This window comes from Watersipora subatra, chromosome 7 (genome assembly GCF_963576615.1).
Source record: "Watersipora subatra chromosome 7, tzWatSuba1.1, whole genome shotgun sequence".
NCBI classification, from domain to species: domain Eukaryota; kingdom Metazoa; phylum Bryozoa; class Gymnolaemata; order Cheilostomatida; family Watersiporidae; genus Watersipora; species Watersipora subatra.
In genome coordinates, this window is record NC_088714.1 from 18,959,169 (window position 1) to 18,975,554 (window position 16,386).

Genomic DNA, 16,386 nt, shown 5'->3' on the forward strand with positions numbered 1-16,386 from the left:
ACTAATACTAATAGAAATACATACTAGATTGCTGGATTCACACTGCTGTCATGACCGTCATAACTCTGTAGTCTGTATTTGCTGATGATGGAATTTCCAAGAACAATCGGCAGCCACTCATAGAAATGAATGTTTGACTGTATAGCAGCGATGATTCTTCTTGTTTCCTATTAATATTGACATTCACTTTATTTAGAAAAAAAATGTAAACAATTATAGCACAACAAAAGTAAGATGAATAATATCTACTAATACCAGCTACATGAAAATATCTTTGTGTCATCACATAATGTTTAATTAATAGAGCAGAGTTGAATAACAAGCATAATTTCTAAGCAATAAAATAACATCAAAGCAAAACTTCTCGCAGATCACCTGCACCCTTTTTGTTCAGCTATTATTTATATAATAATAAAATAAACATTCTGGCTGAGACACAAATGGTTACTGTAGAATTACAGCAGAAAAAAGTACATTTAATATGTATAAATCTGTCAGCTAACATTATGCAAAACAATATTCTCACAAAATGAGAATGTTCGAAGTGGCTTAATTGTACTTTAAAGGTAAAGAAGGTTTTTATTATTGTCAAACAAAGATTATTTATTATGAAGCTACAATTCAATATGGAAAAACAAGTGTTTCTACTAAGAAAGCAACCTTGCATTTTGAATTTTGGTACATTCTATGTATTTCCAAAATATAAATGCTTGGTGCTATTCCTATCATAAACCCAAAGGCATTTAAAGCAAATATTTTATATGTAATTGTGCTAGTTTTTAATATTTGTTATGAAATTGTACCTTCATGCAATTCTTATATTAGGAGTTGTCTGACTTATTTATTATATTACCGATTTTACCATTATGAATATTAGTTTTATCTTGAAAGCAAAATTTATTAAAAAAAGATAACGCTTGTTTGCAATCAGATTTTATTATACTAAATCTATAAGTAACTGTCATTTATATATAAAATTATTTATTGAAAAATATATTAAATCCATCAAAACCTGGTGTAATGATAAAATTCTAAGAATTTATATTTAATAGATATTCAAGACTTGCAGAACTTTCTTTATTTGAAGAATACTTTTATTTGAAAATTAGTGGCATAAGAAACTAAATGAAGGTTTTTCTAACATCATTCTCAAAGTGCTCATAGTGTTCACAATGTTAGGATTTATCATACCTGGAAGAGCCTCTCATTATCCCAGTTGGAGTTCAGAGCCGCTAGTCTGTCAGCGATCTGGTTGTGCTTAATAATAAACGATGTGTGGACAGAAACCAGGTTTGCTGTAAAAAATCAAATATTCAATTATGTGCCTTCAACTAGTTTTAAACCACTATAAACATGCTGCTATGCCACAGTAACTGAGTAGTCAATGAATAGCCTTGAGCTGCCGTGAAAAGTTAAAAACCAAGTAATCACATATTTTTTCTATGGGATGTAATAGAAATGTAGCTCTGTGTGCTTTTTAAATTTAAACAATGTTATGAAATGTTGATGTCACTTCAGTAGCACTTTGCTCTTATAAATAGCTAAAAATCCACAACAGCAGATCTATCAGTGGCAAGCAAATAACATGCTAGCAACATTTGAAATTATGTGAAATCATGCTTTTTCTTGATTTGCACATATCGACTTGTTTATTCTTCTATATTGCCCTAAATTTCTTGTTGAGAGGGACTTTTGAATTCTGTTTTACAGCGGTACACAGAAGGGTCTTATTATTTCTCTACTGCATTTTTTAACCATGCAAATAAATAATCGAATAAAATATCTAAATTAAACTCATTTGACAACCTTATAGCAGTTACTCAACACCTTTCATTTATAGTGAAAAAGAAGTTAAACTCACGTGTTGTGTTGATTCTATTGTCTCCACCTGCAAACGGACATCTAGCAGCAGAAGCTGGACAGTTAGCTGTGTCAGGAGGAGGAAGTGTGGCACCATTGACTGTTTGAGTCGCCATTCTACCTCCACTCGGTGCTCTCAGCGCTTGCTGCTCTTCCAGAGAGCTGCCGTAAACATTGGACGCATCAAAGACGTGGGTAATAGCATTCATTTGCTCTCTCGGACCTAAAAATATTGGCAATTTATAGTTGACGAACAATATTCCTAAATTCCGTGGTTGCAGCAGTTTAAAAGGTATCAATATACAAAGCATCACCAGAGAAATAGCAAAAACTTTACAATCTGCCCCTAGCAACTACATCCCAATTTATTCCATTGTATGATAGAGCATTTTAAATATTTAAGAATGCATTGAATTTAAAAAAAACAATATTTAGGCTTTAAAAACAGCAAAAAGTCTAAGTTTTAAGCCAAAAGCAAAACAGATAGTATCAGAAGTTTTAAATATTCTTATTATTCGATGATAATTACATAAAAGTTATAAATTACTAGCTGTAAGCGTAGTGATGCGCAGGATCTTTATCATTTTCATACAGCTAGTCTGCAGGTAGATTTGTCAGAGGCTAATTCTGAAGAATCAGAGGGAGTTTTAAAGGCAAATGTTTTAGAGCCCCGCTGAAAGGCAAAGAGCATATATGTATGAAGATTTACGGAATCAGCGCAAAACAGACTAACAGGTAGACAGATACAAACACGCACACACACACGCACACACACGCACACACGAACACGCACATGGATACATGCACACACGCATGCACGCATGCACGCATGCGCACAGACAAACAGGCAGCACACCCAATAACAAAGTATGATTCACTAATAAAGATATTAAGACGAAAGCAACCTGTGCTTTTCAACTGACCTGAAACGCAGTCATGAAGAGGAGCTGCACCAGAGCGTATATGATTGATACAGATATCTTGTCCATATACAGGATCATCCTGTAGCTCGATCTGTTGACAGACATTCCCTCTTTCTCGGGCTACTAGTTGTCGAATTTCCTCCAGCTCGGCACGAGTCCCTGGTCGCCCAAATGCTGCTTCAAAGATCTGATCTGGGCAGCAAGCTGCATTGCCTGCAGCAAATTAACAAAATATTATTCAAAGGAGCAGAACTTATGAAATTATTCTATTATTAAACAAAAGAACATACAATTTTGTCAAGCGTTTTCAGCAAAGTCAGAAGACAAACATTACATATAAGCAAACATTAATATCATTACATGTACTTGTATATCTCCCTTTTTTTAAATTATTAATAACCAAAATCTTCTATTTTTAGCCCTATGGTATCTTGATGAGTTTTGTGCAAAAAATATTTTGATAGTGCTAAAAAGTTACAAAAGATTTTAAACCTACAGTTTAAAAACCTACAGTAAAAGTTACCAGGTAGATCACACATGCAACAACAGTGTTGATGTTTTTAGAATTCAGTTATTCTAAAATGAATTCCTGTCAATGCTAGATGTTTTACAACATCTAGCGTTGACAGGAAACTAGTTTCATAAATGTTTCTTTAACGATGTAACTCGAAGACGCATGATGTTTGTTTACGCCAACACCTACTATGTTCGCTTTAAACTTTCCATATTTATAAAACAAGGCAGAAAAATTTTGCTTAGCACCAGAAAAAAGCAACTAAGCTTTTGTTTTTATAATATTTAGCTTTGCGTCTACTGACAGTCCTAGCAAAAGAATACACAATTCTATATATAAATATATTTATCAAAATAATAAATTGTTGCTAATTGTTGCTAACAGCTGCCACTCCACTAACATTGTGAGTTACTAATTCTGCTGATTCGCTGACATAAATCATGAACAGATGAAATCTCACTCTTACAAATACTACGTTTAGCAATCGGGTACATAGCTAGCTTACGGTCTGCTAGCGTAAGCTGGGTGAACTCATGCGCAATGAACTGTCCCCATTGCATGACGTGAGAGCTGACTCCATCAAAGTTGAGTACGACATTTGTAGTAGTGACTGTGGTTGAAACTTCTCGAGGTGATTTGAGGGGGGTGTTTGATGTGAATTCAGTGACTCGTCTCTGTTGCAAACCTGTAGTAGGGTACAGAAACTTATGTAGTTGTCCAAATAAGCAAATTTAGCGGACAACTTATACATTGTGTAAATTTTTATTAAATTAGCCTTGAGAAAATTCAAATATTTTTCGAAACCAAAGAACTAAAAGCAATTACCATTATGCAACATGAAAGTCAGCAAAACTAGAAGGCATAATTTTTGAAGGTTTTAGGTTTTTAATTTTGTTTCAGTTTTACCAGAAAGTCCCTTATTTAAAGTCAACTTCAAGGTTTGAATGAGGCCGACCAAGAAGACGTCAGGTAAAATATACAGCAAAGAATCATTGCTCTAGAAGTTCTGCTTCGGTAAAATTGATTAGTTACAGCAAGGTGGTCATCATCTCAAATGACAGTAAATCAACCCAGAATTAACTTGCTATAGCCTTAGAAATAGCTTATATAATAAACAAAGAATATCAGCGATTACTAGGACTGTCAAGTATGAGTGCTTTAAACTCCACTTTTCTATAGCATTTCATTTTCTGTTTACAAGCAAAATATAACATCACAAATTACTGATTAATGCATATTTGTTAACTTTGACAGCGAATACCTCAGGCTATCCGACAAAGAGAGATCTCTGCTGAATACAGTTTTCAAGTCTTATGAAATGTAAAGAACAGGTTAGAGGCATCGAGCTGTTTCACAAGCAATATAAGCATGATAACATTTAAACTATTGGTCTCATTTAATTCTATAGTTTCTCCAAATGTGAAAATGTAACTTAATGATATTTACCATCCTCATATCTAGGTGGAAGGATTCTGGAGTACGGTGACCTTGCCATTCCCCATGTCTTTCTTGGTCTTTGTGTATTGGTGCATCTACCGCTAGGTTCTCGGAATCGCGAAGAGCATTCTGCATTGTTGTCATCATCATACACACATGTTGCTGTGTAACACAATAAGACACATGAAGTTCATAACCTATTGTATATATGCGTGTCACATTTTTACTGTATGTTTTCTGTTTTTTCGGGTAAATTTGATAAACAGATTCTGTATTATTTTTGTTGTACAAAGTATTTTAGATCTTATATGCTGTAAGTAAGCTGACTTTTATCTAAAAATTAACAGTGATCTGCTATACAATACAGCATGCTCACTTATAAACCTATTTGTAGCCATGTAGGCATGTATACTAATAAATGTTTGTGTATAAAACCCATCTGATATCTGATGTACTCAAGCAGATGTACCACACAAGGATTAGAAAAGAAATCATAATTGCACATTGCACTAGATGCCTTCTATAAAGGTCCAATGACTAACTAAAGGGCTCTGCTGGGGTAGCTTCCAAGAGAAAATGTGTCACACAGTTTGTGACATAAAAAGTGTCTGCACATTTATGCTTATTGCACAAGATACTGGCGCATCTGGTTCTAGACTAACCAATCCTTAGTTGGATCAAGAAACCATGAGTTCTACAGCCCTCTTACACTAAGTAGGTCAGAGCAAACACTTTAACTCCATGAGTACAGTGAGTATTGTAAGTATATGAGACTGCATTTTACTCCTAGCATCTGGGAAAAAATGATTCCTTCACTACCAAAAATCCGAGGTTCAATAGCGTTTGCATAACTTACTGCTCTCAATTGAAATCCTTTTGCAAAACATTGTTATGAGTTTTAAAACTGCAGAATGTATGGTGTAAGGTAATTGCTAAATATGAATATACATACGTGTAATAGTGTCGAAACGCCTTTGGGCTGGCACTCCTGGTGTCCCTACAGGACCAGCCAGCCTGATAAAAATGAAATTTAAAACAATTGACGTTAGTTAGCAGAAAAAGGCTTCACTAGTACAAAAACAAAATTAGTCAAATCTGTTTAAGTACTGTGACTTATCTTATTTTAATAGACTTTAATGTTTTAAGGCAAGATTGTTTGTAAAGATGATAACTTAAACCAACAGTGTTGTATGTTTAATCTTCTCAAGCTACAGTTAGTTGCTCTTGTTGAGTTGAGAGGTAGACTGAGCAGGTTTCATGTCACAGCTATTCAATATTAAGGGTTGGCTTCTCTTTCTATACATCTTAGCACAAATAAAGATGATGCAGCTTGCAACAAAAAATCATGTATTATCCTAATAGCCAAGGCAAATAAAAGTGAATTTTTTTATTAAGAAAGGGCATAGTTTAGAAACCTACGTTGGTGATGGTGGTGCTGGAGCTGGTTGTGGTTCAGTTGGTGAAGTGTCACTGAACTGGTCAAGAAAATTGTTCTCACTTGCATCCTGTGCTAACTCAGCATCAGCATCTGCACATTTGAAAAAAGGCACATGTAGGCAAGCGTCAAAGGTTATAAGTTGCATGCATGTAACAAACAATTTAAAAGAATGCAAAACAGTTGACTTGAGTAATACCAGATGTGTAAAAAGATTAAAATAAAGTTCTACTGAGGATTTCTAGCTCACCAAGTAGTAATGTGGTGCATAAACCACTGCTTAGCACTTTTTGCCGATGCATTTTCAATGCCATTAATTGACAATGTCTTTTAGAAATACTTTTACTGTCAAAAGCAAATTCAACTTTCAAATCTTATCTTTTCTAACTTTTCGGTAGATGTTAGTTGTTAGTTGCTAGTTGTTAGTTGCTAGTTGTCAGTTGCTAGTTGTTAGTTGCTAGCTGTTAGTTGTCAGTTGCTAGCTGTTAATTGCTAGTAGTTGTCAGTTACTAGTTGTCAGTTGCTAGTTGTCAGTTGGTAGTTGTTAGTTGCTAGTTGTTAGTTGTCAGTTGCTAGTTGTTAATTGCTAGTTGTCAGTTGCTAGTTGTTAGTTGCTAGTTTTCAGCTGCTAGTTGTTAGTTACTAGTTGTTAGTTGTCAGTTGCCAGTTGTTAGTTGTCAGCAGTTAGCTGCTAGTTACTAGTTGTTAGTTGCCAGTCATTAGTTGTTAGTTGCTAGTTACTAGTTGTTGGTTGTTAGTTTCTAGCAGTATTAACTTTTTAATTAATCAATTGGTTGCAAAAACATTTAAGGATTTTCACAACGGTGGTAACTGTTTGCAGTAACAGCATATTGAATATTTTACAAATTACCAACAGACTTTATCACAGCAAGTTAATGTTGTTCAACATCTCTATCGTGAGATTGTTAGTGTTTTTTTGTAAAAGTATTAAGCCTGCACTCAAAAAGCCAAAGGTCAATAGTTACAGATATTTCTAAATGCTGTTTGCAAAATTCCATATTTTCTCAATTCTAGAATGATGATGATAGTGTATGTACTCAGCAGAGACATGTATCTTTGTTCAAGAAACATATTTACAAGGTAATAAGCAGTAGCATACAATTGTAGATTAATAAGAGAAATAACTTACTAGAAAGTATTCTGGGATCGATGGTTTGTCCTGAGACTCCTGCCAGTCCTCCAATAAAGAGCAGCCTTTAAAATACATATACTGGTGGTAATCAAAAGGATACCAGCTAACTTATGGCAGGAAATTAATACATACAGTTTATACATGTATTACTTTGTTAGCAGTAGTTTCATTTTAAATTGCAGTATTTTCCAAATTATTCCATACAAGCCTCATAAAAGAAAAAAGGTCAACAGTTGGCCACTAAAATCAAATAAATGGTTTCACATATTGTGTTTAAAATAAATTTCTCTGTTAAGAAAATAGATAGTAGGTTGAAGATTGTTAAAGCAGCGAGTGATGATATTTTCCAAATAATTGTTAGAGGTTTTAAGCGTTTGGGTCAAATCACAAGTTGAAATGATAGTTATAGGCAACTTTCTAACATAGTTTGGTTGCTCTATGAGACGTATAACTAACAAATATGCAGTTACTAGCCTTTCCTTTCCGTTTATATTCAGCTGCTATTATATTTTAGAGAAAAAGTAAATAAAACCATCTTTATAGAACGGTATTGCTATTTACAAATTAATTGTTGAAGTTTTAACTACTCTCTACCAAGTTTTCTCTTCATTGAATGTCATTGCTGAACAATGGAACGGTAATTTTCATTACCACATAAAATTTCACTTTTGTTTGAGTTGTATCGCAACAAAATAGTACCATCAAAGTTTTTTGTTTTTAATGGGGAATCTATTGAATTGATATAGGCTTTTGAATTGCTAAAGTTATAGGGCTACGGTTGAGTGTTTGAGTTAGTCAAATATAGTCATGATTTTTAGAACATTTTGCTCTGTAAACTTGATAATTTTTTAGTCAACACTATTATCAGAGCAAATAAATTGTATAAAAGTTCACATATGTGTAGGACTGATAGGAAAAGCTTGAATGAATCTGGTAGCATACAACAAACAGGAAGCAAACCAAATTAATTAAAATTAATAGTATATTACAAGAAAACTATAACGTAAGTATTACGTCACTGTATTATATATATTTTACTTTATAGGCATCAATTTTAAATTTTATTTTAAACAGGAATGTTTCCCAAGTTACGCCATACAATAATCATTAAAAAAAGAAAAGAGCAATAGTTAGCCAATAAAATCAAATTAATGGTTTTATATATAGTGTTTAAAATACCTTTCTCTGCTAAAAAAATGGAAATTAGGCGGAAGACCGCGTGGCTAAAAAATAAAATAGTTGATGTATTTTTGTAATGCCCACCAAACCATTGAAATCATTTTAATCAATAAGCAAAAATGAGTGGAGTTGGACTATACTCACAGAGTTATAGAGAGCATATTGTGCGCCATGTATCCCCTTATCATGGCAACAAGCTCAACTGTTACTCTCTGTCACACCAATTGGTGCAGCATATATACTCGAAGTTGAGGAAACGAAGGCTCTGCTTCTAATACCACAGCAAGGGGTGGAGCAAATCCTGGGTCACAGATGTTTACCAATAGTAATTTACTGCAGCCATTGTTTAGCCATATAATCAGTTCTGTTTGAAGCATTTGAAATTTAACTTTTATATCACATTAAATTTTAAACCTAATAATGAAAAAAAGGAATGAGGGAGAAGTACGTGTGAAACTTCTCTGTGGGTAGTGTGGCTACGCCCTGCGCGCTTACAAGGAAATCTGTAATTAAACTCTTTAAGCGGAAAAGGCATTAATCTCAAATGTCTGAAAGCCACGCTTTCCTCATCCCCGCGTGTTTGCCACTAAAAATGGATTATCTGCATAGAGGCTGCTAACCAAAAATGTCATAATCAGAATATATGTTGCTATCAGAATTTATAGGAAACGTAAAAGAACTACTACATCACCAATTTTAAAATGTATCTCACGTCATGGCCTTAAGCTTTGTCAATGAAGTTTGCACATAAGTTGTACGAGTTTTTGGTACTCACAATGGTATTTCACTTAGTTGAGTAATAACAGTTCTAGCGGATGAAAGGCAGTAGCAAATATTCAAATTTGAATAGAAGACTGGTTAGACAGCGATTTGTTTCACACCTGATGCAAGCAGATAAGTATTTATTTTAAGCTGTTGCTGACATCTCTAGTAATAAGGCCTACATTGTGATTGTGCGTGTGTTTCATCCAAGCATCCCACGCATATGATCAGTGCCTTTGATCAAGTCACTAAAGATATTTGGTGTCAAATCTTCACCTGACTCAAAAGAAAATGCCTATTAAACAGTGAAACTGAAAAGTAACCTGGTTTTTCGGGTGTTGCAGCTAGTAAATAATGTTTTTTATTGACTATTTCTCTTTTTAAGGTCATTGTATATGACCTGCATAGTGCATGTGTGTGTGCGTGCGTGCGTGTGTGCGTGCATGTGTGCATGCGTGCATGCATGCACGCATTCGTGTATTTTTGTGTTTCATCCGGGCATCCCATGCCTGTGATCCAAGTCGCTAAAAATATCTGGTGTCAAAGCGTCACCTGACTCAGGAGAAAATGCCTCTTAAACAATGAAAATGGAAAAATAACCTGGTTTAGCCAATAATACCGCTGTAAATAATATGTTTTATTGGCTAATTTTTTAGGTCACCATAAATGATAACCTCACCACCTTTATCACTATTAGTACCATTTATCACAACTAGTACCCTTATCAATACTAGTATCCTTTATCATAGCTAGTACCCTTTAATCACTACTAGTACCCTTATCACTACTAGTACCCTTATCACTACTAGTACCCTTCATCACTACTAGTAACCTTCATCGCTACTAGTACTTTTATCTCTTCTAGTACCCTTTAACACTAATAGTACTCCTTATCACTACTAGACCCATTATCACTACGAGTACTCTTTATTACTACTAGTACCCTTTATCACTACTAGTACCCTTATCACTACTAGTACCCTTTATCACTACTAGTACCCTTTATCACTACTAGTACTCTTTATCACTACTAGTACCCTTTATCACTACTAGTACCCTTATCAATACTAGTTCCCTTTATCACTACTAGTACCCTTTATCACTACTAGTACCCTTTATCACTATTAGTACTCTTTATCACTACTTGTACCTTTTGTCATTACTAGCACCTTTATCACTACTAGCACCTTTATCACTAATAGTACCCTTTTATCACTACTAGTACCCTTTTCACTACTAGCACCCTTATCACTACTAGTACCCTTTTATCTCTACTAGTACCTTTATCACTACGAGCACCCTTTTATCACCACTAGTACCCTTACCACTACTATAGTATTCTTTATGGCTACTAATACCCTTTTATCACTACTAGTACCCTTTTATCACTACTAGTACCTTTTATCACTACTAGTACCTTTTATCACTACTAGTACCCTTTATCACTACTAGTACCCTTTATCACTACTAGTACCCTTTTATCACTACTAGTACCCTTATCTCTTCTAGTATTCTTTTTCACTACTAGTACCTTTATCACTACTAATACCCTTCATCACTACTAGTACCCTTTATAACTACTAGCACCCTTTATCACTACTAGCACCCTTTATCACTATTAGTACTCTTTATCGCTACTATTAACCTTTATCACTATTAGTACCCTTTATCACTACTAGTACCTTTTATCACTATTAGTACCCTTTATTACTACTAGTACCCTTTATCACTACTAGTACCCTTTTATCACTACTAGTACCCTTATCAATACTAGTTCCCTTTATCACTACTAGTACCCGACCAGTGTCCTCAGAGTTTAACTACCTGCACAATTGTTCCATAATGCCTGAATGGGGTTGATTGGTGCGGTTGTAGGAGTCTTAGGCTAGCAAGCTAGGTGTTGCAATCGAATTCCTGTATGATGCAATTTTTTGCCAATCGGATGAACGAATGAACACTGCTCTTATTATAGTAATGACTAGCCGAACTTTCGTTGTAGCGGATCCCCTGGTTCATTGTTATGTTGTGATATAGAGGTGATGAGGCATAGTGTATATTATATTCAAATCTATTTTTTTTGCTTGTTAACACCGTCAAACTACAATAAAACAATAACTTTATTGTCGATAAAAGGTTATTGAATGTATGTTAATTATACAGTTGGTCTTCTACGAAGCTATTGGTAGCATATAAAATAAAACACCTAAAGTGAAAGATATAATATTTACCTTAATAACACATCCAGAAGGTTGCTAAATAGTATGTGATACCCCTTCTGGTTAATAATTGATCATATATGTATATGATATTGGCGTAATGATGAAACTTAATACGAGTAAAAGAAAGTATTAACATACAAAACAGAGCTGAAAAAACTACATGTTGTTGGCTCAGAGGCTGACAGAAAAATTACTTCAAGCACACCTAATCAAATGTATTACACTATGGCAAGTCAGACAGACTACACAAGACCCTCAGACCACCCAAGATCAACAGATTATCTGGCATTCTGTTCTGGGCAGGAGCAGTTAATCATACAGGGTGTCTAGATTGTGAAGTGCATGCACTATCAAATAAGGAAATTTAACAGAGGCAAGCAGAACTTTTCATACGGTGATGCATGGGTATTAAAATCAGCTTATAAACAGTGGCAGGTAATGTAGTTTCCTGCCACTTACCATTAGTCGGCAACAATGCTAATAAATAAGTTTAGTAAGCTACTATCCATATTGCTAAACTTACTAATAACAGCCGTGAGAGCAAGTTTTAGTGACATTGCATAATGCAAAGAGATATGCGCATTTTAACCAAAATAAAGACTCGTATTGCCTAATAAGTCCATTGCATCTCGCGTAACTTAATTGGTTAGGTTATGGCCTGGTGAACGGGAGGTTCCGAGATCAAATCCAGAACAAATCAGTTCTTTCATTCCTAGATTTTAATAGCTATAGCTGGACAGACCAAATGATGGAATTTGAGATTTATATATATATATATAGAAGAAGAAAGATACCGTAAACATATACAAGAATATAAGTAGTTGAAATAATCATCAATAATAACCTTGAATCTATGACTTTGTTTATATAGACCAGCATACCATGGCAGCAAGTCGTCGCTGCAACTCAGTAGTTAGTTGCTCAGTATTTATTGTTTCAAGGCAATTCTTAACTGATCATTTGAAAAAACAAAATGCACAGCTACTATTTTATGCTCTTACTTTTGGCGCTATTGCGAGATTTGATGAAACAACTTCTTGTTATGTGCAGCCAATCAGGGCCATCAAAAATGAACAAAAATAGTATGCAGCATTTTACCAATTTTTACTAAAAAAACTTTTCTACTATCACTCTTTTATGTACTTTTACAGATAGCTGATGATCATAGTATTTGTAATCATCTGACTTGTCTAAATTTAGACTTGAAACAAGACAAAAAATAACAAAAGATTTAAAATAAGAATCAATTCAAAAAGTTATTATTATTGCTTATCGATGAGGTAATACAAACATTAGGAGATATTGAGATATTGACAAGTTATGTGTTACTACGTACCATGGCAAAACGAGGTTCTACTATAAGTTGACCAATGGCAATCAGATTGAGGCACATCTCCCCCATCACTCCAGAGATCAAGGTCAAGTTCTGGGAAACTGACACAGCTGACTGTTCGGGCTCCATTGCTAAAAAATCAAATAGAGGGTCTTCAGAGAATGGTGAAATATTTACATAATTAGATATTGGAGCTTTAGTTACTAATTCAAATCACAAAATTTCGCAATTCGGAATTTATAAAAAGAGATATATGTATATTCTAGTCTAAATATGTATATAGTCTAAATATCTAGTCAACTGAACAGTTCTACTTGTGTGGAACATAAAACCACTAATGAGTTTTTATGTTATTATGTGGGTATTTATTGCAATACCACATATCATTAAGGTATATGCTATAAAATTCAATGCACTGCAAATAGAAATAAACTTAAAAAGCATCTGTATGAATCTATATATGGTATAAAGATATTAATATATAAGTTATAATATGAAGCTAATTTGTTTTCTTTACTTTTGGTCATAAATATGTTAAAATTTCCACTTGTTTTAGAATATTTTCAAATAAGCTCCATTTTGATCCACATTTCATTTCCAGAGCACATTTCATTTCTAGCTTTGCAAAAAATTTATCTTGCACTTTTATATGAGCTAGTAAGAAAGCTAGTAATAAGATGGTTAGATTCTGTATTTCACTGCCAGTCCCTGAGCGCTTTTAGATATAAACTACAATCTAAACTACAGTCTTTAGGGTATACACTAAAATCTAAACTACACTCTGTAGGATATAGTTTTAAGTCTGAAACTTCTACTTATGAACTCGCTATGGAAGAATTCCAAAGCATTGGAACATCTGAAAAAAGGTTTATGGTAAGGAGGAGAGAGCATATATTAGGACTATCAATTATTTGGACTATCAATTTATTATCCTATATTATCCTTTAGGATTTCATTAATAATAAAATTTGTTACTTGCTCCCAAACATGTGATGAAAATGAAAGTGATTAGTTCAAACTTGAGGAACTCAGCAGACATTTATACTTTAGTGGCGGTGATAACAGGAAAGATTTTGATTTAGCAATAACTGTTAATGAACTTAGAGAGTCAATGCTATGTCGGCAATCGATGCAGGACAGGATTTAGATTAGGCAGGGTTATCTGATACAATCAGAGCAAGAAAAATTACTTATGGTTCAGAGGCTATTTTAGAGGGAGCAAAGGGTGAGACTGAGTAAAATCACTGCAGTAATATAGTGCAATATTACTAAAAGTTGTAGTTTTGATTATCTAGAAAAGTGTCATGAAGGTCATCAAAGTATTGCGAAATGTGGAAGCCACGCTCAGCCAGGTGGTGCCTGGTGTCAGCAGTGATATTGCAAATATGATAGAGATATGCTATGTCTGTATTATGCATTTCCAGGTTAAGCATCAACCGATGCAAGAGCACGAGTTACCCACATAATTGTTGGAAGTTATAGGCACAGATGTATTCGCTTTCAGAGGTGACTTGTATCTAGTTATTATTGACGACTTTTCTAAATGGATTGGGGTTTCTCCAATAGAAATTCAAGCATCTAGAGAGGTAGTTAATGTCATGAAAGATGTGTTTTATAGGTTCGAAATCACAAAGCATGTAAGGTCAGAAAATGGCGCTTGTTAAAGCAACCACATTCATAGGGCTGCTAAGGGAATTTCTAAACTCCCTAAACTCGGCAGCCACGAGTTTAGGGATTTTGCAAGAAAACAAGGTTTCGGATTGGCTACTAGCAGATATCCATGTTCAATTGGCTTAGCAGAGAGTACAGTAAAAACTGTAAAATCTTTGTTGCGCAATACCTATGATAAAGGTGTCACTTTGTCAGCCTATAGGAAAGTTCCACTGCCATCAGGTTATTCCTCTAGTGAACTCATGTTTGGCCGACTAATAAGGTCAACCTTAGGCAAACCCTATGAAAGTGATGTAGATTATGGGCAGTTTCAGTTCAAAGAATACGAGACATCAAACTGGCATAAAATTAAATCTGACTGTAATAGGAAATGCAGGGCAAAGCAATTCTCAAACTTTTACCCTGGCAAGTTGTCTTTGTTAAGGCTCCTGCTGACATAGGAAATAAAGATACCGTGTTGAGAGAGGATACCTCTCCTGATAGTTACTGGGTTAGGGTGGAACAGAGTGAAATCCAGGGCATGTTTTAGATGCCCAGGTTCTTTGGGTTTATGAGAAAGATGACAGGAATAATTCTTGTTTTGCTCAAGTGTAAAGAATTCTATTGAGAATGCAACTGCAACAGCATGCCAGCTGAAATATTAAAAAATTATTGTTAAAAAGGCTGATATTTTGGTTTTATAAGATGTGAATGTTAACATTTACCTAAAATCTAAAGCATATTTATATAGCATGATAATAGGAAGTTGATAAACTATTCAAGAGAATTTCAAAATAAAAATGGAACTCAATAATGTTTACCACACTCACAAAACTTCCTTCAAACATTCGACTTTATTCAACATCGAACATTACAAAAAAATAAAATATACAAGAACAAGTAAAACATTTTTAATCAAGGTGCATTGTTTTGCAATAAAAATGAAGTAATTAAAATTAACCATTCTGAAATAACTCAACAAGATATTTTTAACCATGACCTAAGATGCTAGTTAACCAAACCCAGACGGAAAGCAAACTTTATTGCATTATCTAAGCCCATGCATACTGTATATGAGGTGATATCATATGATTGGGTTCTATAGCATTATGAATATGACTACATTTGCGTGGTTATTTACAACTACAATCACATACCACCATCATACGACATTATGGTGGTAAGTGATATAAATATTACAAAAGCTATTAGACTTCTTGTTCCTTTTGCAGAGACCTTAAGGTTGGAAACACCAAAGTCACAAAGACAAAACTCCAAAATGACATACATGTACATTCATAACATGCAACTGATATTTAAAATTTACTTCAAGAGATGAAAATAAGCTATGAGTTTTGTAGCTGGTCTAGTAAAGTCTAATAGAGTAGCTACACTTAGAACCATGTAGTTATTGAATTGTTCAGAAAACTCTCACAATGGCATCAGCACTTAATTCCCCATGCTAGTAGTTGTTCAAACCAGTTTAATTTATATGATCCAGTTATCCTACCTATGAACACACTTTTTGTGTTTAGTAAAACTTCTGCAGTTGATATGCTAATTTTTGTCGCCATCAACAAAAATATGTTGAATGCGTCACTTTATATACGATTATAGAAAAGGATATACATAATCCCACTACCAAACACGAGCGAAGCAAGTGTTTCGGAGCTTTATGATAAATGCATATGCGCACACAACTCACAAAAATTATTCATCAACGACCGTCCTGAACCCTTGTACCAAAATCTCATCAACAAATTTAATCATTTTTCTATGGAATCGTTTAAGTATAATAATGATACAAAACACATACAAACCTATTTAAATATGTTACCAAGTCTTTAAAAAGTGTAGAAAATATCCTAAAACTTACCCATCTGATTGGATAGTACATAACTAGACAGATTAATTTGGCCTA

At 34.2% G+C, this 16,386-nt stretch overlaps 1 protein-coding gene across 3 annotated transcripts in view; it reads right to left on the reverse strand.

Annotated features, from left to right (window-relative positions):
* LOC137399387 (peroxidase-like) overlaps positions 1-8,695 on the reverse strand; it is a 50,918-nt gene extending 42,223 nt beyond the window's left edge. For 2 of the 3 annotated variants that reach the window (XM_068085478.1, XM_068085476.1), the window contains exons 1-10: positions 8,646-8,692; positions 7,320-7,384; positions 6,154-6,262; positions 5,687-5,748; positions 4,744-4,896; positions 3,803-3,982; positions 2,784-2,996; positions 1,862-2,083; positions 1,192-1,295; positions 25-167 (exon numbers count right to left, since the gene is read on the reverse strand). In XM_068085478.1, the coding sequence (XP_067941579.1) occupies positions 25-167; positions 1,192-1,295; positions 1,862-2,083; positions 2,784-2,996; positions 3,803-3,982; positions 4,744-4,896; positions 5,687-5,748; positions 6,154-6,262; positions 7,320-7,384; positions 8,646-8,689 (1,295 nt within the window). In that variant the 5' untranslated portion in view covers positions 8,690-8,692. Of the gene's footprint in view, positions 1-24; positions 168-1,191; positions 1,296-1,861; positions 2,084-2,783; positions 2,997-3,802; positions 3,983-4,743; positions 4,897-5,686; positions 5,749-6,153; positions 6,263-7,319; positions 7,385-8,645 lie in introns of all 3 variants that reach the window. The other variant, XM_068085477.1, reaches the window with a different exon arrangement.
* Between the last annotated feature and the right edge of the window lie 7,691 nt (positions 8,696-16,386).